At 41.6% G+C, this 25,679-nt stretch overlaps 1 protein-coding gene across 3 annotated transcripts in view; it reads right to left on the reverse strand.

Annotated features, from left to right (window-relative positions):
* The window catches only part of POLH (DNA polymerase eta), a 34,422-nt gene extending 14,625 nt beyond the window's left edge, over nt 1–19,797 (reverse strand). For 2 of the 3 annotated variants that reach the window (XM_056126061.1, XM_056126063.1), the window contains exons 1-8: nt 19,661–19,797; nt 17,323–17,457; nt 14,829–15,046; nt 5,696–5,865; nt 4,465–4,568; nt 2,908–3,027; nt 1,271–1,394; nt 487–552 (exon numbers count right to left, since the gene is read on the reverse strand). In XM_056126061.1, coding sequence (XP_055982036.1) covers nt 487–552; nt 1,271–1,394; nt 2,908–3,027; nt 4,465–4,568; nt 5,696–5,865; nt 14,829–15,046; nt 17,323–17,457; nt 19,661–19,797 — 1,074 coding nt within the window. The remainder of the gene's footprint in view (nt 1–486; nt 553–1,270; nt 1,395–2,907; nt 3,028–4,464; nt 4,569–5,695; nt 5,866–14,828; nt 15,047–17,322; nt 17,458–19,660) is intronic. The other variant, XM_056126062.1, reaches the window with a different exon arrangement.
* Nucleotides 19,798–25,679: the final 5,882 nt, after the last annotated feature.

Consider the following 25,679-nt stretch of genomic DNA (forward strand, 5'->3'; position numbering starts at 1 on the left):
GTGACCCCTATTAAAAAAAAAAAAAACAACTGATGGTTGGGGCCAGAGAGATAGATAGTATATAGTGGATAGGGCACTTGCCTTGCATGCAGCTGACCTGGGTTTGACCCCCAGCACCCCATATAGTCCTCCAAGTCTGCCAGGAGTGATTCCTGAGCACAGAGCCAGGAATAAACCCTGAACATAGGCAGGTATGGCCCCAAACAAACAAAAAACCCAGCTGGGGCTAAAGAGATAGTTCAAGAGGCTGAGTCATGTTTCCCACGATGGAGGCCAGGTTAGATTCCTCGCACTGCACTGTCCTCTGAGCACCCCAAGGAGGGATCCCCAAGTACCACCTTGCCTCCTGGTCTATCTGTCTGCCCATTCTTCCCTGAACTTCCAAGACTGATGTCTTTCATGCAGTGTCTTATTTCTCCTTCGTGAGATAAACAGCAACTGGCATTTAAGTCCCAAAGCTCACCCCGGTAATATAGAAAATCTTACATCATTTCGATCCTTGGTGAGTCTCTCTTCTAGTTCCTGGGCTAATTGCAAAAGCCACCATTGTATCTTGAAAAAAAAAAAAACATAGTGAAACTTGAAACTTTGATCTTTCATTTAAAAGACTCGAGTTTTATAAAACTTAGTACTAGAATTAGTCTTAGAATTATTCAGTTCTCCCCCAAACAGAAGTGCTTGCCAAAAGCACCTTGCATAATTGTTACTGTCCCTGGAAATCTTCAGTAATCTGACCTACTGACCTAACTCAACACTTTCATTTTCTCTTCCTGTTGGCATGCCCCCAGGTGCATTCCAGGGATGTTCCAACTCCCGGAAAAGATAGAGGCACAATATCCCTTTTATGTCTTTTATGTTTCTTGTTATCAAAAACTGAGGCTACTACTTGAAATTTAGTCAGTTCTATTTTATTTTTAAATGAAACAGAAAAGGGTAAACACATTACAAGTTAAACAAGTCTACTTTCCACACATAAAAAGCACTTCTATTCCCTTTATGTGTTATAACATGTAAGTCCTTATCTAACTTAACAGTTATCAAAACCCACCAATGAGCCCTTTTAAAATTCATTGCTGTAATTAAAGTAATTCCTGAGTGCAGAGGCAGGAGTAACAAGTGAGCATTGCCGGGTGTGGAGCCAAACCCAAGATAAATAAAAATAAAATGCACTTCAGCTAATCAGTAGCTGAATAAATAGCAGTACTTCTACATCAAAAAAATAATAATAAAATAAAGTAAAATGCACTGCTCTGTTAAGAATGCTACTGACCTGCTCCTGAGTAGAAAGAGCCGTTTTTCCTGGGAAGTTCTTGCTGCAGCCAATGGTTTTGGGTAGTTTCCTGGGTTTAACCGGATCATGTTCAATCCCACGACACATGGCATATAGCCATGATCTAATAAAATCAGAAAGGTGAAGACAAAAGATTATTCTTGTTAAAAATACAAAAACCTGGATTACTCTTTCATTAAAAAATAGAAAAAAATAGAAAACTGTGGCTGGTGAATAGCACAGTGGGTAGGGAGTTTGCTCAGCATGTAGCTTACCCAGGTTTGATCCCAGGCATCCCATATGGTCCCCCAAACAGTCATTCCTGAGTGCAGAACCATGACTAATCCCTGAGCATCCAGGATGTGGCCCAAAACAAAACAAAGGAAATAAAACCTTGTCCCAAATTAAGTATGCCTCATCTCTGGTAGAACCCCTGTCCTTCCTGATGAATTTCAGTTCACTGATTTAATGTTTTACAAGTCATAGTTTAGGGGGCTGGAGTGATAGCACAGCGGGTAGGGCGTTTGCCTTGCACGCAGCTGACCTGGCTTTGATTCCCAGCATCCCACATGGTCCCCCAAGCAACACCAGGAGTAATTCCTGAGTGCAGAGCCAGGAGTAACCCCTGTGCATCACCGGGTGTCACCCAAAAAAAGCAAAAAAAAAAAAAAAGTCATGGTTTATGTTTTTGAGAAAGGAATCGAAATAACTGACAATATCCCTATGGTTTTTGATTTACACTTAGGTCTAAACACAAGGATTTTAAGGGACTATCAATCACAATTTTAGCTCACTTAAATGATGTATATAGTCAAGCTTGAAAATAACAATTCCTTTCATCAATCTACACAGGTCTATGAAAAGAGTTGTTTAGCATACAGACCATAATGATCTAATATGAAACAACTGAATTCCTCAAAGAACAAAGGTTAACCTAAAGATAGATCCAGATTCTACTTGATCACTATTTCTCAAAGTAGGCTGGGGAAGAGATGAAGGGTCAAGAAATTGTGGGTTTTCAGAAGTAGATCTGGGTACTAGTGTGGACAGTGCTTTCTGTTTGTTCATTTACAGAACATAAATTTGGGGGCTGAAGAGAACTCTCAACAGACTGGATCACATGTTTTGCTTGCAGGAGGCCCAAGTTTGAGACACAGTACCTACAGATAGTCCCTATCTCCCAAGTACTGCCAGGAATAACTCTCAAGTTCAGAACCAAAAATAGATCCCCCACTTCTCCACCTCCCTCCCCCCCCCAAAAAAAAAAAGAGAAAGAAAAAAGGTAGATTCCTAGGGCAGATGCTGATATTTTTTCCTGGAAAGAGGAAAGTAGGCCAAATAAGTTGGGACACCTTCATTTTTGATGCTTTTGTAAGGCTAGAGAGATAGTATAGAGGCCAAGGTGTTTATCTTGAATGCACCCAACCTGGGTTCAATTTCTGGCATTAAATATGGTCTCCCAAGCCCTGTCAGGAGTAATCACTGAGTGCAGAGTGAGGAGTAAGCCCTGACCACTGCCAGATGTAGTCCAAAAACCAACCCCACTCTGACCCACAAAACAAACCCACAAATGCTTTCAATATTGGAATTTAGCAAGTCCATAAAGGTTATGATTGAAAAATATTAGAATCACTTACCCATTCTTTTCCCCAAAATGACTCTGGAGCTGGGATTCAGTGAACTGAGTCAGTTCACCCATGTATTCTACTCCTAGAACTTCAATGACAGAAGCCCCAAGCTTTCCTCCAAGACTACGGCTGAGAAAAAAGAGACAATTTAAGGTCCATCATAAATATCAATAAATATCTATTGAGCAGACATAAGATAATCTTTTTGTGTCCCAAGCTTCTCCAGAAAATTAAGGAGAAATAAGAGATTTTACTAGTCCTTCAGGTTGTTAATTTTCTTGAATAAGACTCAATGATTTTGGGTAGTCAGATAGTCTGGGAATTAAGACCTGGGAAAGTTAACAATAGCACAGACAAATGAGAAAATTGATTACTCAACTATAAATCATTTTTTCGTTTCCAGTTTTCTTTCTTTCTGAGGACTAGGGACCAAACCAAGGGCCCCACATATTCAAACAAAGCACTCTACCACTGCACTGCATTCATGGCCTCTTAGAGAAAATTTTCACCCATACAGGCCTTACAACCTCATTTAGGGTTGAAAAATTCAATTTTACTTATGTTTTGCATGTGGAGGACCTTGGTTCGATCCCCAAATACACACATGAGACAAATATTCCCCAAACAAATCTCTTCCAAAACTAAAATCTTTTCTATTTAAAAATATAATTAAAATTTTTTCAGCCTGGTCTTTGAGGCTTCATATAATCTGTATTCAGTCTTTTCAGGCTCTTTTCTATATTATCCTCATGATGCCACTCAACTTGTTTGTCCTAGCATATTAAAAATACCTTGTGTTTCTCTCCTTTGTGTTAAAAACATCCTTTATGTCAGTATTGCTCTTCCATTCTCATCTTACTGTCCAAATTGTGCCAATACAAAATCCCCTGAGTAATTCTTCTCAAACTATTCTCTATGAACTTTTGATAACTACCTGTACAATTCATTTAGCAAGTACTCATGTAGAATCCTGTGATAGCATTTTCATTACTGTTTTGAACTACACTACCTCTCTTCCGCCAACTGTATCCTTTAATTTGACTGCTCTCGTGTCTCATTTGGGAGTAATTCGGTAGCCCAAAAGCCCTTGAAGAAAGGTAATATGACTTGACACGGGGCCAGTGAGATGGTATAGAGGGACGGGCAATTACCTTACACACAACTGACCTGGGTTCAATCCCCAGCATCCCATATGGTCCCCTGAGCACTGCCAGGAGTAATTCACTGTCAGGAATCACCCCTGAGCATTAGTGGATGTGGCCTAAACCCCACCCCTATCCCCCAAAATAGTAAAACTTGAATAAAAAGCCTAGAGAGAAATAAAATATTATTAAAAATCAGTTCTTCCTGTTCTTCTTTTATAAAACAGGATTGAGCATCTTCCACTGAATCTAGAACTGAAGACTTATTAGGGAAAAAAATGAGTGGATTTTCAAAGTTATCTTCCTCTACCAACCTGGTATCTTTTCCCTGGTGTCACACCTTCATAACGAACAGAAGAAACTACAACTTGCAAGTACCTTCACATGTATATGAGTGAAAGTAAGGTGCTCCCTGAACACTTACATTTTGCTAATAGGCACTTGATTGAAGAGCTGTGGGACTGCTCCCTGTGAGACCAGTGTCTGACGATTAGGCTTGTTTAGTCCACAGGCCAGTTTTGCCAGGACCTACAGTGTGGAAAGTGAAAAATCTCATTACTGTCTCCACCCATAGAGAGAGCACACACACACACACACACACACACACACACACACACACACACACACACCCCTTGAGTGCTATGTGACTCATGGTTTCCACATTAAAAATAATATAAAACCAGAAACTTGAGAACTAAATCTTGGTACCCCACAACAGCCTCATTGGAAAATATATATCACTATTATTACCCCAATTTTCTTTCCATATAATTCCATTGTTGGTTTTCCCTTAGTCATTTTTTTCCTACCCCATCTATACCTTAAGGTCTTTCCACTTTGAGAGAAAAAAGTACAGAAGCTACAAAAAATGTCAATTTGAAAATGCTGACCAGCTCCATTTATTTACATTTCTTGATAAGTGGTCGAGTTCCTCCCAGATCTAATCATTCTTAAGGTCTTAATCACAGGTTACCACCATTCAGTACCTGTGATAAAGTTGGGCTCAAAATTACCTTCCAGTAGTGAATATTTCCTGATACCATAAACAAGGTCTCCAAACGCAAATAATTAAATCTTTGAGAAGTTTTTGTTAAAATACTTAAGTAGTATACGATAACATTGGTTTGTCCTTTCTCCCTTGCCACTGGGAACTTAGGTCACAGTGCTTCCTATTCCTCTGTGGGAATGGCCCCCAAACAAAACAAAAACAAAATTCACTGGAGAGATTATCTAGAAAGTTCTACGGGGCAACAATTAGTTTAGTTTAAGTTACTACAAAAAGGTAGCTCAGAGGACTGGAACATGTACTTTGCTGAGGCCTGGATTGTGTCCCTGACATTGCGTGGTCCCCCTGAGCACTACTCGGAGTAATCCCTGAGCAGCAGTCCCAAAACCAAAAACAACAGTAATAGGAGCCGACTGGGGTTTGATCCCCAGCACCACATATGGTCTCCTAAGCGTGCCAGGGGTGGTTCCCGAGCATAGCCATGCATAGCCCAAAAACAACAAAAAAACAAAACTCAGATTTTCCTTTGGTCCTCAATATAAATTTTAAATAGGCACTCAAAAGAAGGCATGTGGAATGACTTCAGTGTTCCACTCCTTGCTGTACCAATATTTTTTGTTTTTGTTTCTAAAAATCTATTAGCTTTTACCTTATTGTGTGAAATTCCAGCTGAACACTGAAAACCAGTCTCCTTCTCGATGGCTGCTCTCATTTCCTCCACGATCACTGCTCCCACGGTGAGCTGCAGGTCTGGAGAGGTGGGGTTATCAATTTGAAGAGAATCAAGCCACTGTAGTAAGCCTTGTTTTCGTCTCTCCTCTGAAAAGATTGAAAGGTCACATTTAGACATTAAAAGTAATTATTGCAGCTAGAGTACAGAAGGTAGGGCATTTGGCTTACATGCAGCCGACTTTGGTTCAATCCTGGGCATCTCATAATGTTACTGAAGCACAAACAGGAGTAATTTCTGAGTGCAGGACCAGAAGTAACCTGAGCACCAATGGGTGCAGCCCCAAAACAATCAAAAACAAAAGCAAAATTTTGTTTTTGATCAAAAACAAAAGCAAAAATTATTTAATTGTTCTATTAACTGTATAAATGCTTCTTAGATTGCAAGCAAGGTTTCACAAAAACATCTTAAAAGACTGATTATGAAGCCTACACATTCTTCTTCATACTATTTCCAGCACCCTTCATTTTAGCATAAGGTGAACCATAATGTTCTGATTACAAACATATATTTCATAAGAAATGATTTAATTATAGTAGTGGAATACTGTTACTTTGGTGGTGGTCATAGTGTAGTTACACATACTTAATAGTACAGTGAAACTGAATTCCAAAAACATAGTCTTATAAACCAACATTACTTGTTCCCCTAATAAAATAATTTTGTATTTTAGAGTGAAGGGGAGGGGTTGGCCCTGTTGTACTTAGCTAGCTCCGTGTTCAGGAATACCCCTGGCAGTACTTGGAGGACCATATCTAGTGCTGGGGATTGAGTCAGGGTTTGCCAAAGTGGCTATATACAAGGCAAGTTTTTTATGTCCTATGCTATCTCTACAAACCCTAAACCCTAACACACACACACACACACACACACACACACACACACACCCTTCCTCTCCAGTTCTCTCTCTTTTTTTTTTTTTTTTTAGTTTTACCATTTTTATAGTTCAGGAGTCTTTTTATTTAAAAAACAACAACAGCTTCTCTTGGGGCAGAAGTGATAATACAGCAGGTAAGCAGGTAGGGCATTTGCCTTGCATGCGCCCAAGCTGAGTTCAATCTCTGGCATCCCATATGTCTCTTGAGCAAAGCCAGGAGTAATTCCTGAATGCAGAGCCAGAAGTCACCCAAGATTGCAGGGTGTGACCCAAAATGCCAAATAACAAACAAAACAACATCTTTCATTCCATGATTCCCTAGAGAATGAGCTTTAACAGCTCAGGCTTCTTCTCACAAAGTGAGAAGTCACTGGGTGGAGCAGGCTGGAGCTTCAGTGGAACCCAAGTTCCTTTCTCTTTGATGTCCTCCTTTTTCTGAATGTTGTCTTTTGCCTGCTTCAGAAAGCTGTCTCGACTTTTATTTATTTTTTTCGTTTTGGGTCACACCTGGAGATGCACAGGGGTTACTCCTGCTCTGCATTCAGGAGTTACTCCTGGCGGTGCCTCAGGGGACCGTATGGGATGCTGGGAATCGAACCTGGGTCGCCCGCTTGCAAGGGAAACGCCCTACCCGCTGTGCTATCGCTCCAGCCCACCTCAACTTTTAGAGTGCTTAATATGTCCAACGGGGCTGGAGCGATAGCACAGCAGTAGGGCGTTTGCCTTGCATGCAGCCAACATGGTCGACCCGAGTTCGATCCCTCCGCCCCTCTTGGAGAGCCCAGCAAGCTACCGAGAGTATCTCGCCCGCACAGCAGAGCCTGGCAAGCTCCCCGTGACGCATTCAATATGCCAGACACAGTAACAACAAAGTCTCCAATGGAGACGTTACTGGGCCCGCTCGAGCAAATCGATGATCAACGGGAGGGCCTTTACCTTTAATATGTCCAATACGAACATCAATTCTCTTGGCAAGAAATCTTGCCCTTTGCTTGCTTGCTTGTTTGTTTACTACAATGCCAAAGGCATGCTGGGTAACATTGTAGACTCTTCCAGTTTTGCCATGGTAACATTTGTGGGGCATTCCTTTTTGGACAGTGTCCCTTTATGTTCAGGATCATGACCTTCCTTGTAGAACTGCACACACATGGCCAAAGCAACAACTCCATGTTTTCTGAAAAGTTTAGAAAATATAGAGCTGGTGCCCTTCCTGTTTCCCTTTGTGTTGGACATTTCTGGCAGTTCCTGCCGCAAGGCTTCTCCTCTCCAGGTCTCTAATTTCTTAAAACTTTCCCCAGGAACATCTTTAAGAAGTCTGTTGTCATGCAATAGAATAATTAGAATTAATCCAATCTTCTCTATGAACTGAAGTTAGAATTTACATGTTTTTAGAAGGTGTTTCTGAACACCCTAAAATCCAATTAGATCACTAGAAAACTTACTCTAAAATTTGTTAAAATTGTATTTAGCTTCAGACTCAGGGTCTTAAAACTTATCTGAGTGGTTTTTTTGTTTGTTTGGTTTTAGGCCATACCCGGTGGTGCTCAAGACTTACTCCTGGTTCTGTACTCAGAGATCACTCTTGGTGGGGCTTAGGAGACCATACGGGGTGCCACAGATCAAACCCAGGTCAGTGGTAGCATGCAAGGCAGGCACTTTACCCACTGTTACTATTACTCTGGCCCAGAACCACCTAGCTTTTAAAAAGCATAGGAAAATGATTATATAGCAAAGACACTAGCTACATAGGAAAGAGACATTTTGGTTTAAAGAATCAGTGATGAAGTATGAAAATGAGGCAAGAAAACACATTCAAAGTATCTTGGAAAGATGCACAGTGTAAGTTCACTTACACGGAGAAAAGAAGATGTGCAAAACAGGAAATAGAAGATGATTGCTGTTTCTCTCTTTGCTGACATGTCTGACTTCTTCCCCTAACACTCTGACAGAGTACTAGGCAGCACTGTACATATATGCCACTTCAGGAATTTTTTTTTTTTTTTTTTTTTTTTTTTGCTTTTTGGGTCACACCTGGCAGTGCACAGGGGTTACTCCTGGCTCTGCACTCAGGAGCCACTCCTGGCGGTGCTCAGGGGACCATATGGGATGCTGGGAACCGAACCTGGTTCGGCCGTGTGCAAGGCAAACGCCCTACCTGCTGTGCTATCTCTCCAGCCCCAGGAATGTTTCTATAGTTTGTACTGAACTCACTAATTAGTCAACATATCTCTAGTGCCAAAGAGACAGATCAAATGGCTGAGCAGATGCTTTGCATGTTGGCATGCAGGAGGCCCAGGTTCAACCCCTGGCACCACAAGATTCCCCAGCACCACCAGAGCTCTGACCTGGAAGAAACTCCTCAGCACCACCTCAGTTCACTGGGTGTGAACTCAAAACCAAAAATAAATATATCTCTATAATTTCATAGTATATTCTAATAATTTCATGAAAACCCTATTACTTTTTACATTTAGATTCCCCAGCTTTATAGTACATAGAAATCCTATTGATATCATTTTTTTTGGATGGGGGGCTCAGAATTACTCCTGGCTCTGCATTCAGGAATTGCTCCTGGTGATGTTCAGGGGACCATATGGGATGCTGGAGATCAAACTCAGGTCAGTCGCATGCATCCTATTTATCACATTCCCAAATACTTTATTTTCACATACTGAGTTTTGTCTCCTGAAACTTTGAAAATCTCACTTGTTCAAGTTCTAATTACCACTTTTGGTTAATCTCTCTCTTTTTGGGTGGGCTTCTAAGTTTTGTGATGGTTGATCACACAGTGGGGCCAGTGTGAACAGCTGGTGCTCTGGTTACGCCAGACTTGAAGCTTATAATGGTCACACTATGGTGTTCAGGGGACCATAAGTTGCTCTACCTCTCTGTTCCCAATTCTGAACTTTTATTTTTGGTTCAGAGAGATAGTATAGGAGAAAAGACACTTACTCTGCATGTGGCTGACCCCAATTTGAATCCCAGGTACCACGTTTGTCTTCCCACCCTGAAGCACCACCAGGAGTGATCTCTGAAGCACAAACACAGGAATAAGCCCCGAGCACTATCGGGTGGGGCTCCCCCAAAATAAATATTTTTCTTTTTCATTTAATCACTGTGAAACTAAAGTAAAATTAAAATAAATTATCTACAAACAGCCTGAGAGAGTACAGCGGGTAGGGCACTTGCCCTGCCTGAGGCCAACCTGGGTTTGATCCCTGGCACCCCATATGGTCCCAAGCACTCCAGGAGTGATCCCTAAATGCAGAGCCAGGAGTGAGTCCTGAACACCTTGGTGTGCCACACCCCCCAAATTATCTACATGATAAATATGGTATATAAATCTTAAGACAAAAGAAAATTTATCATGATTATAAAATTTATGACTCTGGTCCCAGGACAATAAACTTATTACAAGTTTCATCATCAACTTTGCCTCCATTAAGTAACACTTTTTATTTATATATTTTTGGCTTTGGGGCCATCCCTAGTAGTACTCAGGGTTTACTCCTGGAGGGGCTATGGTGGATCCTATGTGGTGCTGGAGAATGAACACAGGTCAGCTGCACGAAAGACAAGCACCTTACCCTCTGTGCTAACACTTTGGCCCCTAAGTAACACATTTTTTTTTAACTGTCCACTGTATTGCTTTCTTTTTTTTCAGTTAAGAGATTTTACTCTAATAGCTACAATGACTGTGCTTGTATGCTGAAATGAAAACTGAAAACAAGCATACAAAACTTGTGTACTGAAAGCGGTAAGACATTCCATGACACCAAACGAACCATTTCTGAGGTTTCCCCCAAAATAAAGTTTAACAGCTCCAGCTTCTTCAGTGTTTATCAAAATACAAAAGAAAAAAGTTGAGGCTGTTATTTATTTTTTTTATGGCAAATCTGACCCTTGCAGGCTGAGGGAGGGAAAGCATGTATAGTGGGTGCCCCAAGGAGTGTCCACTGTATTCTTGAGAAGTAAAAGATCTGCAACCTCCAGTGAGACAAATCCTATGACATAATGTAATTCCTCAGTAGTCCTTCCCACAGGTTTCTCTGGTCTGCCTTTCCACTTTTCAACACAACATTCGAAAGACATAATATGTAATTACTCAACAACAAAAGGAAACTACATCTTTCATCTTACTTGAAAATACAAGAAATGGGAAATTCACCACTGTGTTTATAAATAAGCTAAACTCTCTTGAAGTGTTTTTCCTTGACATATCTGCATTGTTACTACAAGTAATAATATATTGCCTATGGTTTTTCTATGACATCATCTTGCTATACACAGATCTGTATCCAGTTTCCTTTTGGGAGGAAGACACAGTCCAGGGTGTAAAGACACTAGTCTTGCACAGGGCCAAACCGGGTTTAAGCCCCAGCATTGCATATGCTCACATGAAAGCACTGCCTGGAGTGACCCAAGCAGAGTCAGGAGTAAAGCCCTGAGCTCAGTTCCATGAGGTCCAATTACTCCCTTCTTAAAAAAATTAAATGAAATAAAATTAAAAAAATACACAAAAGAAACAAAGTGTTTCTTTTTGTTATGAGTTAACACTGTATCTTATTTATTCTAATTCAGGTTAGAAAGTAACAGTTTGATACCTTACAAAGGACTGGAGGACAGATACACTGTTTTGTTGCAGTACCCAGAAGGGCACAGGATTTACTCTTAGATCTGGCTGGGGAAGGGGGGAAGAGGAGCGCATCACTCCTGGCCCGGGCAAGGCTTGAGGGACCATATGTGGTGCGGGGATCAAGCCTGAGTCATCTGTGTGCAAGGCAAGTGGCTACACTATTTCTCCAGTCCTTACACTGTTTTGAACACAGCCCTTATAAAAAGTCCTAGAAAATACACCTGTAGAAAGCCTCAAGTAGTATACAATTCTTGGCTCTGGGAGATGCAAAACTGAATTCCATTTTCTTAATACTGGGCTAAAAAATATAGAAGTTTCTATATGATCTCATATCTAGAATTATCATAATCTAATTTTAGATTAAGCCCTAGTTTAATATGGTGCCTCAGGCCACGCTAGGGCCAGGAGTGATGGGGGGGGGGGTGGCAGGGTGGAGGTACAGTTCTAAGAGTAAGCCCTAAGTACAAAAGAAATTTTTACTAATCTACTTTTATTACCCAAAAATTTACTCCTAATTTTTGGAGGCCACATTGTACAGGTAACATATTTCAGATGTCAGATAGTAAGGGATTAAGGGGCTTGTTTTGCACCCCAAATTCCCAGAATATGCTAGCACTGCCAGGGGCCAATTCTGAGCACAGAGCCAGGAATAACCCCTGAGCACTATTAGGTGTGGCCAAATCATATATATGTATATAATTTGCTTTAATTGCAATAATGATGGGGTTCCATACTTTACTGTGGTGCTTGCACACACTTGGTTTTGGTACACTACAGATTGCACACTGATTGTGCTGCCTGAATTATGCTCGCAGAATGTGGGATGGTGATGGGAATTAACTCACAGTCTCATGCTTACAAGATAGATGCTTTACCATTGAGCTATCTCCAGGTCTCCTAAGAAAATTTTTTTTTGGGTAGGGGAATCACCCAGTGATGATCAGGGGTTACTCCTGGCGGTGCTCAGGGGTACCATATGGGGGCGCAAAGGATCAAACCCAGGTCGGCCGCATGCAAGGCAAATGACCTATCTGCTGTACTATACTATCACTCAGTCCCCGCAAAAAGATATATTTAATGATCAAATACATGCTTATTATCTAGTTCTTACTCTGGAGAACCTGGCAGGCTACCAAAAGGATCCTGCCCACACGGCAGAATCTGGCAAACTCCCCATGGTGTATTCAATATGCCAAAAACCAGTAACAACGATGGGTCTCATTCTCCTGACCCTGAAAGAGTCACTTTCTAAAATCTCAGGGCTAGGACGAAGAAGATATTACTGGTGCCTGCTCGAGGAAATCGATGAACAACAGGATGACAGTGATACAGTGACAGTGATCAAATATATTATTTATTAAAACACATACACGCAGATAATACCACAAAGTTCTGTCAAGTAAAAATAAATCACTTATCTGGGTTGGAAAGACAGCTAACAGGCTGAACACGTGCTCCGTACGCAGGAGGCCTGACTCAAGCCCCCACTGCCATGATTCCCCAAGCACCACCAAAAGCGACCTCCAAACACCAAGGTGGGAATAAACCCTGAGCCCTATGGTCTGACACTCAAAATGAAACAAAAACCAAAGGAAAAAAATTATTCAACTCTTTAATAATATATTTGATAGTTAAATATATCTTCTTGCGGGGGCTGAGTGATAGTATAGTACAGCAGGTAGGCCGTTTGCCTTGCACGCGCGTGCACCCCATATGGTACCCCTGAGCACCGCCAGGAGTAACCCCTGAGCATCACTGGGTGATTCCCCTGCCCAACCACAGCACTGCAAGAGCAACCAACCATCACAGCCTCTCAGCAGAAGGAAGGAAGGAAGGGAGGGAGAGAGGGAAGGAGGAAGACATTCACACAGGGTTATAAACTTTAAAAAGATTCATATGCTTCTCATACAAATCTTACGAGATAAATGAGTCAAAACAACCTAACAACAATATGGGTAAAGAATTTAAACATGGGGCTGGAGCGACAGCACAGCAGGTACGGCGTTTGCCTTGCACACGGCCGACCAGGGCTTGATTCCCAGCATCCCATATGGTTCCCTGAGCACTGCCAGGAGTAACTCCTGAGCGTAGAGCCAGGAGTAACCTCCGTGCATCGCCAGGTATGACCCAAAAAACAAAAAAATAAATAAATAAAAAGAATTTAAATAGCAGACTAGATAGTACAGCGGGTAGGGTATTTGCTTGCATGAGGCCATCCCAGGTTTGGTCCCTGGTACCCCATATGATCCCCTAAGCCCGCCAGGAGTGATTCCTGAGCACAGAGCCAGGAGTAAAATCAAGAGCATTGCTGTGTGGCCCAAACACAAAACAAACAACAATAAAAAAGGGGGTGAAAAGAATTTAAACAGGCATTTCATGCAAAGCACTGGTATGTAGATAGTGAATTTACCAAAAAGTGCAGTTCAACACCAGAGACATCAAAAAAATATACTGTGACTTCACTACACACCAATCAAAATGAATAAAATGCAAAATAAATATGGACAAGGATGAAACAATAAACTTAAGCACTGCTAGTAGAATTCTATACTTATGCTACAATTTTGGAAAATTGGGTAGTATTTACTTCAGTTGAGTGTAGGTAAACTAAAGTTGAATGCAGGTAAACCCAACAATTAGCACTTGTAGTATCTACCCATCATAAACAAACATCTGGGCCACACAAAGATTTTACAAGAATGTTTTTCCAAGAATGTTTTTCACATCCCAGTTCGTAGTTACAGTTTAGAAACAAACCAAATACCCATCAATAGATTAATGGATAAACTGTGGTATAGTCACGAAGTAGAACACACTATACAGCAATAGGAGTAAAACAACTGAATATGGCTTTATGAGAATGGATGAATCGCATAAAGACAATGCTGGGTGACTGAAGTCAGACTAGAGTATATAGCGTAATTTCAATCTTATAAAGTTCAAAAATAAGCTATCTAGGAATCAAAATGGTTGCTTTGGCAGGGGGAGGTATACCTGATGACTATAAGGATAGCTTTTAAGGGTTCCAATATTATAGATCTGGATGTTGCTTACAACTGGGTTTATTGTAAAAAGTCATATTTTGCACACATAATCTGTGTACTTTGTATCAATTAAAAGATGGAGGGGAAGAGCAAATAGTACAGCAGGTAAGGCACTTGCACTGGCCAACTCTGGTTTGATTAATCCCTCTCTCCCTCCCAGCCCCGCTCCTTAGCCAGGCCTGCAGGAGCCAGGAGCCACCCCCACCCCCAACATTGCCATGTGTGACAAAAAAGTGGGGGAGGGGCCGGAGCGATAGTACAGCGGGTAGGGCGTTTGCCTTGCACGCAGCCAACCCAGATTCGACTCCCAGCATCCCACATCTCCAGGTGTGACCCAAAAAGCCAAAAAAAAAAAAAAAAAAACACCAAAGTGGGGAAAAAAGAGAGAGAGAAAGAGACACTGACACTAGAATAGTTTTATGGCAGTGCTACGGCTACCAAGCAAAACAGATTCCAAAGGCAGCAGGCAGAAAGAGTGTGGTGCCATTAAAGTACCTTTCTGAACAGCCCCTTTTGCTGTTGGAGGGTTTTGAGGCGACCCTTCAATGTACGTGGTTGGCAACATGTCAGCCGAGATAGGGTGATCTGGTAGCTTCTTCAGTCTCTCTTGTACAGCACCAGTCAGGTCTACATAAGCCTCATCAATGCTGGCACGTTCAATCACAGCAAAACGGGACATTATCCCCATTACTTCAACACTGGCTTCCCGATACCTAAAATGTACCAGGAGTGTAAGAATAGGCAATACATAGAAGCAAATGAGATTATTGGGCCCATCTCCTCCCATCAATAAATGGAAAGATAACATGCAAAATCAGTGTAAGGTTTCCTTAAACAAAGACAAAGAATAGAGAGTAATTTAATGGGCCACTGAGCAGGCATGAGCAGATGTGAAAAAACAAAACGTAACACAGAGGCAAACTAATTAGTGTGACTATTGCTAAAAAGTGCTCAATACATGAATATATGTATGTAACCTCTATCTCCCTAAGATGGAAATATTTCAAAAATGCTTACTAGATGGTTAGAGAGATAGTATAGTGAGTCATCTGCCTAACATGCAATGACCCAGGTTCAAGTACCATCTGGAGTATGAAGCTGCAGACTCACTGCCTTGCCCAGTGAATATCGGTCTGACCACAGACCTATTTAAACCATGACAAGTAGCTCTTTGAACTGTATACTGACACATTTTTATGAAAATATAATATTTCCTTTGAATACAAAGAAATTTGCCAGGAAATTTAGAGTTCATTGTTCCTATTGAAACCACTGTTATTTCTTACAAAGATACACGTGTCTCCTTCATTAAGCTATAAAGACTAGTATAATACTGTTTTCAAACATTCTCAAATGAAAGAAAGAATTAGAGAAAATTGAGTTCTTTTGGAGTTGGGGCTTCCAAGTGGTACTTAGAGGAACCCAAAACCACTCTTATACTATCTCTCTGGCCTCATATTTTGTACTGTTGGCCAACAGTGCTGGGAGCTTCAAGGACGACACCCAGAACTCAGAGCTGCAGTGCCAGTGACTGAACTCCGGGCTTACACACGCAAAGCAGACCTTTGAGTTAATTCCTTGGCCTCAGTTTTGTTTTGTCTGAGGGTTCTTGGTTTGGGATTTGGTGGTGTTGAAGTTTACCTGCCATGCCTGGGATCTAACCCAGGCCTCCAACGTAGAAAACATGCACTCAGCCTGCTAAGCTCTCTCCAGGGCAGGTTTGTGCACAAGACAGTGAGAGCATGACATCTCTTGCTCGTAAGAAACCATATTCCGGTTGTTGTGCCTTCACAGTTTCTTGAGCAAATTACTCCCCCAGCAAAGGGTGGGGTTTTCCCCTTTTGTTTTTTCCCTTGATCTGATTTTGGGCCATCCCCTTAGTGCTCAGGTTTATTTTTATTTTTTTGTTTTTTGGGCCATACCAGCAATACTCAGGCATCACTCCTGGCTCTGCACTCAGGAATTACTCCTGGCGATACTCAGAGAATCATACAGATGCCAGGATTGGCTGTGTCTGAGGAAAATACCCGATCCACTCACAACAGCTCCAGCCCCTGTTCTGGTTCATTTCTGATGGTACTTGGGAGAGTGTGTGGTGCTGAGGATTGAACCTGAGCCTTCCTGCATGTAGTACATGTGCTCAGCTTGTTGAGCTGCCTCTCTAACCCACCCCCAACCTTTAATTATAAAATTAAAAGGGCATCAAGGTGCTGGAGAGACAGTGCAGTGGTAAGATGCTATCTTGCTTGTGGCTGACCCAGGTTCAATCCCCAGCACCCCATATATTCCTTGAGTTCTGCCAGGAGTGTTTCCTCAGCACAGAGCCAGGAGTAAACCCTGAGCACAGCCCAGTATGTTCCAAAAACAAAACAAACCAAAAAATTAAAAAATAAAGACTGGGGCTGGAGTGAGAGCACAGTGGGTAGGGCATTTGCCTTGCACACGGCCGACCCGGGTTTGATTCCCAGCATCCCATATGGTCCCTGAGCACTGCCAGTAGTAATTCCTGAGTGCAGAGCCAGGTGTTACCCAAAAAGCAAAAAAATAACAATAATAAAAAAATAAAGAGTGCTGACCGAAGAACATTTGGGGGAAGGGAGGAGAACTGGACTATGCTCTGCAATGCTCAGGGTTTATTCCTGGCTCTGTGCTCAGAGATCACTGTTGGAGTGCTTGGGAATCATAAGGGGTACTGATGATAGAACAAGGGTTGGCCTCAAGACAAGTACCTTAACTCCTGTTCTATCTCTCTGGTCCACCAAAGGGCAGTTTTTAGATATTATTTATACAAAACAAATCTGAAAGATCAGTTTTTAAATTTCATGAAATATTATTCCTAACGCTTCCATTCCTCTTAAATTATCTTCTCTTCTAGGGCTGGACCGCATGCTTTGCATGCAGAAGGATGTTTGACCCCTGTTCCCCAGTCCTTGAGTGATTCCTGAGCACCGTCAAGTGTGATCCAACAACAGCAACAAACTCTTCTTACTTGGTTAGATTAGCTTTCCCACGCAACTCGCGAACTTGTGCCAGCAGAAGATCTGGACATAACTTCTTGGCATCATCTGCCCACATGTTTCTAGTCACCCCAAATGCACGTGCTTCATAACTCACTGCAATTATTCTAAGAATTAGAAGAAAAAAGGAACAGGAAAAGGTTACATGTTCACAAGCACTGGCAATGAAAATTTAACACAATAGGCTATAAAAATATTTGAGACAACCCACCTCCAATACCATGTAAGCTCATTTATGGGCCATGATCCAGAGACTCATAAATAAATTTTGAAAGAGATCAAGTTGCAGAATTCTTATCGACACCTGCACATGGCTGAGTCATTTGGGGCACCCTTTGTGGGGTGGATCAGCCCAAAAAAGAGCCCCTGCAGATCAAAGTTCCCACACTTCATCGCAGCCATGCCCCCGGCCCAGACTCCACTGTCTCAGACAAGCCTCACCCAGAAATTAATATGCCAAAAAATTCAAGTATGTGGTTTTGTAAGTGAAATCTTCAGGCTTTCAGAATTTGGATGGGCTATCTCCTCCCATCTTCCTGTACTTCCAGAAGCCCCGGCAGTCATGCACACACCCCAAAACTCCAGCCATATCACCCTGTTAAAAATCCTGAACTTGCTGGAGCAACATCTCAAACTAGGGCTGGAGCGAAAGCACAGCGGATAAGGTGTTTGCCTTGCGCGCGGCCAACCCGGGTTTGATTCCCAGCATCCCATATGGTCTTCTGAGCACCTCCAGGAGTAATTCCTGAGTGCAGAGCCAGGAGTGACCCCTGTGCATTGCTGGGTGCGATCCAAAAGTGGAAAACAAAATCTCAAACCCTACAACACTGATAATCCAGGAGTAGCACACCAGATTGGATGGGATGCAATGTAGAAGGCAATCAATCTTGGTCAACAAAACATAAACACAAAAGGCTTAACCTGTAACAACATTTTAGTAATCTCTTAGACAAGGACTTAATGGCTCCATGATGAGAGACAAAAATTTTCACTTTCTTCTAAGGGAACATTCTTTGATCATTCTGTTAGCAAATTATTGATAACAAACAATATAAAATAAATTATTAAGGGCCTGCTGTGGGGACAGATATAAGGGATAGTTGGGAAAACTGGAGAAATGATGGAGGGAAGGTGTAATGGTGGTGGGACGGGTGTTGAAATATTGAATCATGAACAACTTTGTAAAACACAGAGTTCATATAAAGTGTAAGGGGATAATTTACATATGAAGGTCTTACCTATTCCATGTAAACTCCAAAATATATTAACACAGAATTGCTTTAGAAGTTCTCTTAATGGCAGGTGGGACACAATAACTACCATAACAAGATCCAAGTATAAAATAAAATTTAATGGAATATACTTTAGATTCTAGACTTGAAAATGTATATATGTAAATGAGAATAGGCATTTTTTATATTGTATGAAATGGTTTTAATTTTCTTATTTACTTAGGTCAAAATCATATAGTAATCACTAATCGGCCCTACCAATTTATCTTCTGATCATTCTATTTGCCAATTCTTAAAGTTTTGTTTGAATGAGTAATATAAAGTAAATTTATTATGTGCCAAAGGTGGCAGGTTGGGATTGGGAAGGAAACTAGGAACACTGGTGGTCACTCTGGTGGCGTTGAACACAAAATGCTTTAAACAACTGTATAATGAACAACTTTGCAATCACAGTGTTTTTGCCTGAGCGGGCCCAGTAACGTCTCCATTGGAGACTTTGTTGTTACTGTGTCTGGCATATCGAATACTCTCGGTAGCTTGCCGGGCTCTCCGAGAGGGGCGGAGGAATCGAACTTGGGTCGGCCATGTTGGCCGCTTGTAAGGCGAACGCCCTACCCGCTGTGCTATCGCTCCAGCCCTACAGTGTTTTTAATAAAGATTAATTTTAAAAATCTGAAACTTTTTGCTCAATTTGTTGCTATTTGATCTTAAAAAATAACTGGGCTAGGATGTAGCTCAGTCATAGAGCACTTTCCTTGCATCTGGGAGGGCTTGGGTTTGATCCTTGGAAACAGTGAATACAAAAGCAAACAAAAAAAATCATAGTATCAGAAATCTAAAAAATAGGACCTCTCTATAAGAACCAGGTGTTCTTATAGATTATAACAGTAGTTAAAAGAGCCCCAAGAGAAACAGCTCAGCAACAAAGCACCTATCCTGCAGGCACCAACCACATTTGGGGCAAGCACCTAAACTAAGTGACCCCCAGACACCAGACAATTACTAAGGGCAGGGAGGGAGGAGAGTAGAAAAAGATCTAAATCAAGTTGACAGTTACAAGAATAATGAAGATACTTACCCACCACCTTTCCATGATTTGTATTGTACTACTGCACAAGGCTTATTCTTCAAATAAGGATTTTGCCGCTGCTCCACTTGAACAAAAAAACAGTCCATGTCTACCAGAGCAACTACACGGTCTTGTCCAGTATTCATTTTTCTGTAAAGAATATTTTACAATTAGAGGGGCTGGAACAATAGCACAGCGGGTAGGGCATTTGCCTTGCACACGGCCGATCTGAGTTTGATTCCCAGCATCCCATATAGTCCTCTGAGCACCACCAGGAGTAATTCCTGAGTGCAGAGCCAGGAATAATCCCTGAGCATTGCCGGGTGTGACCCCCCAAAAAAAGAAAAGAAAGAATATTTTACAATTAGAAAGGATATACCCTGGGAGTATGGTGCCACCAACAGGTCAACCTGTACCTGTTGGGTGAGTGCATCAGCAGCCTGATGGTGCCTTCAGGCTTCCTGACAGCCCAAAATTGCCCCTGTGTATTTGGCCAGACCCCAACAACTTGGGACCAAGTTTAACAAAAAATTAAATGGCCAAAAGTTAGGTATGTGGGAGCCATGTTCACAAACCACCTCCGGCTCAGCTATACAAACTTATTATTGGCCTTATTTCAGAGACCCATAGATAAATCTCAAAAGAGATCAAAAGCCACTGCAGAATAACATTGGTTTGTCCTTTCTCCCTTTCCACAGGGAACTTAGGTTTATCAGGTTACACCCATCACAGTGCTCTCCAGTCACTCCCATTCCTTTGCTTATCTTTCTTTGTGCTCTGCTTCCCCAACCAGTCTATCACCTTTTCCCCCTAATCGGACTCTGTTAACTTATAAGGTCAGATACTTCTAAGGACACTGGATTTGTATTGATAAGTGAAATATTGCTTTTCTCCTTCTCTTAGAGTCCTTTTGCATAGTCCTTTCCAGAGCGATGTCCTTTTTGTATAGACACAGGAAGAGAGTTAATATTATAATGCTTTTGTAACTTGGAAGTTAATTGACTTCGAATAATATTCACTCCTGGGCATCTGCTTTCTCAACTTAAGCCTCAGTTGCCCTTAGTTCCTAGCACCCCCAAAGCAGGGACCCAACAAGGGACTGAATGGACCCAGGGCAAGCTGTGAGCTACCCTGGCATTGAAATGGGCCAGACCAAAGTGCCACAATACTTAACTATAAGTTAAGAGCATGGTCATGGACAAATTCTATCATGATCCAAAAAGTAATGACAAGATTAGGACCCTGCTAGGATTAGGAAAGACTGATCTGGCCCTAACACTGTAGTCTGAGATCTATAGCAAGATGGCCCCAGGAGAGCAATCCTATGAACTTAATGTATCTTTTACTGTGTCCATACAGAATGACTAATATTATGAATGTATGTTTGTGGGACTAAGGAAAGGAGAAACACACCGTAGATGGAATTTCACTCTTGGGAGGGTCATCTTACTGAATGAGAATTTGTCCTAGAAGAAGCTTCCCCCGAGGGAAGGATTTTACCTCTGTTGATTTTATGACCACACCTGCATGTCATTATTATCCCAACCCCTCATGATTTGGGATTTAACTAAGGCTGGAGGAGTGGGCTGGAGGAGGCAGAAGCAGAAAGGAGAAGTATAAAGGAACAGGATCCAAGAGGAAGATGAGGGGGATAGGAGAAGAGAGATCCGGAGGAGTAAGAGAATGGAGATGGGAATGGAATAAACTGCAAGTGATACCAAACAGCCTGGCCCTCATTTCCTCCTTCATGGTTACCGGTCTTCCTGGGGTGTGGGAAGTAGCCTGAGACCACTAAACACAGGAGGTGAGAGAGAGTCATCACGAACTTTCATGATTTTTTTTTAAATACACTGCCATAGTTAATCTCAGACCTGTGCACGGCTGAACAGACTGGGGTAAATAAGGGGAGGGGGGTTGGCCTGTGCCTGCCCAAGCAGAGCCCCCAGCAGCTGCTTGCTTCCACAATCCAAAATCGCCACCATACTCCTGGTCTGACTCTACCATCTCAGGACAGACAGACCTCACGAGGATACAATCTGCTGAAAATTTGGGCATGCAGGTCTTGTAACTGAAATCTCCAGGCTTTCATGGAGTTGGGGTGGGCTACCTCCCCCCAACTTCCCAATACACATGGAAGCACTGGCAGTCACCCCCATAAACCAACTCCAGCACCATTCTGTAAACTCTATTATTGGCGTTGCTTCAGAGACCCCTAAATAAATCTCCAAAGAGATCAAAAGCCAGACATACAACAGTGAAGTCTCGGGAGACACCACAGAGTGGGAGATCAATTTCACCGGGACACCCCTGATGAAGCAGGTGCCGTCTTCCCGCCTACTCCAGATGGAATCCCGGTGACCAAGAGCTTCCACAAACAAGGCCCAGGTATGCGGGTTCCAGGACTAAATCTCCATGCTGCATGGTTGCAGAGGCATCAGGCTGTACCTCCCCAGCTTCCCGTCCACTTGTCAGTATGGCTGTCACCCCCAAAACGTGCCTTTGGGTGCCATCATAGCACACCAACAGCCCTGGTCCAGAGAAGTGCAACTGAATCTCAAAATGGATTAGTGCCGTAGAGAAATGTCTCTGGAAGCCAACCATCTACAATCTAGGATTCCCAGAAGTGCAAGACCATGGCACCCATGATATTCAAAATAAGCAAGGGACAATAAATGATCTAACATCTGCCCCTGGTAAGCAGACTTGAATGGTGGTGGGAAAATTTGAGCAAAACATAATGCCCAAAAGTAGAAAAAGTATTAGGGAAATTGTCTGCCATGGAGACAGGATGCGGACTGGGATGGGGGGGAGGGGGAGGTGGATATACTGGGGACACTGGTGGTAGAAAGTGGGCACTGCTGGAGGGATGGGTGTTTCATAATTGTATGGCTGAATCTCAAACATGAAAGCTTCGTAACTGCATCTCACAGTAATTCATTAAAAGAAAAAAAAAGTAATGTTGAGTTCATGCCCAACTCAATGAATCAATGGCTGAATAAATAGTAGTACTTCCACATTAAAAAAAAAAATAGAAGCGGCTCTCTGGCACAGCCATGACTCCAGAGCACAGAAAACAATCTCTTAATTATCTGACTCTCAGTAGAAATACTTCCAGGGTTAAAAAGTAAAATAGCAGAAATCCAAAACCGCGCAGCCGCAATAGCAGCCATGTGACATCATTTAATTCTTTAACTCAGCTGTAGAAAACAAATCATTTCACAATGCTTTTTCAGCATGTCTGATTTGGGGGGGGGGGGTAAACTCTAAATAATAATGGTGCATCTTTATCAAAACAATTAATCTAGTCAAAGTAGATAGAGTGTTAATTAGAATTCATCTGCCTCACAGGCGTGGGGGGTGGGGTTTATTGGGGTTCTTCGTGGTGAAAAATAAGTATTGGTAAAGGGAAATGTGTTTGATATTTGCATGACCAAGACCTAAACCTGAAAGCTTTGTAACTTTTCCCACAGTGATTCAATAAATAAATAAATTATATTTAAAAAAAAATAGAAAGGATATACTAACTGGAAGCCAAGGAAAATGACTTCTGTTCTCCCATTGCTCAATTACCATGAGCCTGATTGCATAAAAACTTAGAATGAAATAGGCCTTTCCATACACTTTTGAATTATAAACTGATCCATTTAAGCAAAATAAAAAGTACTGAGATGCACTTAAGATACTTCTCTCCCCTTCAATGATTGAATACTTCACAAAAGTATACCTAGATTCAACAGGCACATGAAAATGAGCTCAACATCCAACATTCACTGAAGGGAAAGGAAAATTAAAACCTTAATGGACAACAATGTCAGGTCAGGTCAGTTGAAGAATCTCAAATATAAAATATAAATTCAGGGAAAACAGAAGCAGAAACAGTATCTAAAATATAAATTATATAAGTATCTGTGTGAATTTTTTAACCTTGAGAGAGATAAATACTTCCTCCCTCCCATATCCAAGCAGTGTGTAGAGAATGTATGGGGCCACACACATTTTATTCTGAAAAAAAAAAAAAAATTTTTTTTAAAGTACAACAGATTTTATTTGGAGGTTTTCATTTTTTTATATATTATTTTTTATGTAGGAATACTGCTATTTATTCAGCCACTAATTAGCTGATTGAATTGGGCATGAACTCCACCTTACTTTTTTTCCCCATTTTTTATAATTTTATTTATTAAATCACCGTGAGAGCATTTACAAAGCTTTCGGGTTTAAGTCTAAGAGAGTATGATTCTCCTACACCTACTTTCTCCTGTTAACATTTTATACAGCACAATGATTGAAACTAAAAAATGAGTATTATAGGGCCAGAGTGATAGTGCAGCAGATAGGGCATTTGCCTTGTATGTGGCTGACCCAGGAGTGCAGAGACAGGAGTAACCCCTGAGCACTGCTGGTCTGGCTCCAAACCAAACAAAAACAAAAAGAGTATCAGAGGCTGGGGAGATAGCTCACAGGGCTGGAGTGCAGGCTTTGTCTGCATGTAGGAGCCCAAAGTTGTTTTGTTTTTTCTTCTTTTTTTTTTCTTCCCAATGTTGATCCTAAGGATGGTCCCTCCCCAGCATCTAAGGGGAGTGACCCCAGAGCACCAAGCTGGGATAGTTCCAGAGCACTACTGGTGAGTCTCCAAAACAAATTAAAAAATTGTAATAAGCATCAGTATAAGATCCAGCTACACACTTGACTTGTACAGATGATTCCTCTAATGTCCTTTCATCATGCCTCCCAGCCTCCAACCTGTGACTCCCATCCTTGGCTGACTCTTGTCTCTCAGTTTTAACTTTAGCGTCTGTTTTTTGTTGATTAGTTAAGGTCATGCATTTTGGCAATAATATTACGGAAGTGGTATGTCTCTGTGTAGGATATTGGAAGGGACATGGTATCAAAATGTCTTATTATTACTATGATCTTGGTTGAGATAGTTTGCAGGATTTTTACTATAGAGGCCAGAGAGAGAGAGAGAGAGAGAGAGAACAGTGGTACAGAGCTGGTACAGAATTCACCATGGTTAGATCCTCAGTATGCCATATAGTTCCCCAACTCCCTTCAGGAGTGATCCCTGAGGTCAGAGCCAGGAATAAGCCCTGAGTACCACTGATTGTAGCCCCAAAACAAAATAAAACAAAACAACAACAACAAAGGATTTTTACTATAAATTTGCCTATAAAAACAATTTTGTAGTGTTCTAATGGTGATTTTCTATCCATTTATGTAAGTTTCTGAAGACAAAACAATGCACACAATGCACTAACAGACATACTTAAGGTGTGGACATTAGGCTGGAAGAACTGCTAGATAATAATAGATATCCTGATTTTAGCATCATACATGCTAACTAGTATGGGTGTGACCTAGGCATTGCGATTTTTAAAAAGCTCAAGAGGCAATCTAATGTGCAGCTGAGAATGAAAATCACTGAGAGAAATGAATTAAGCTAAGGGACACAAGCAATTCAAGATTTAAATAGGAGAAACACAGGTTATACAGCTGAGTAAGCACCCAACTGTATTCTTCCAAAAAAAGGGTCAAAAATAACATGCACCTTTTGAAAAAGTGGCATGCAAATGCAAAGCAGAAAGATCAGCGAAAACAAACTCATTTGAAAATTTCAGAGTGGCATTAATTCCTTATAAACTCCTATTGGCTACCAGCCTAAAAAAAAAAAAATGGCAGAATGTGATACGTTCCTGTAAGTTAGAACCATAATTAGAAACCACTTTTATCATAAAGTGGCACTTACGTAGTATTGGAACTGATAATGCAATCATAAAAATCCGTGGAGTTGGAGAGATAGGACAGCAGGTAGGGCGCTTGCCTTGCGTGCAGCCAAGGGGACTCAACCCCGAGCACAGCCAAAGCATCGCCAGGAGCGATCACTTGAGCACAGAGACAGGAGCAACCCATGAGCACCGCCAGGCGGGACATCCCTCCACCCCCCAAAATACCAAAAAACTGTGCACTTGCTCTGCGCAGCCTCGACCATGCACCTTACTAAAATATACAAACACAACCACCAGATTCA

Source organism: Sorex fumeus, unplaced genomic scaffold, assembly GCF_029834395.1.
Source record: "Sorex fumeus unplaced genomic scaffold, SorFum_2.1 ptg000061l, whole genome shotgun sequence".
Lineage (NCBI taxonomy): Eukaryota > Metazoa > Chordata > Mammalia > Eulipotyphla > Soricidae > Sorex > Sorex fumeus.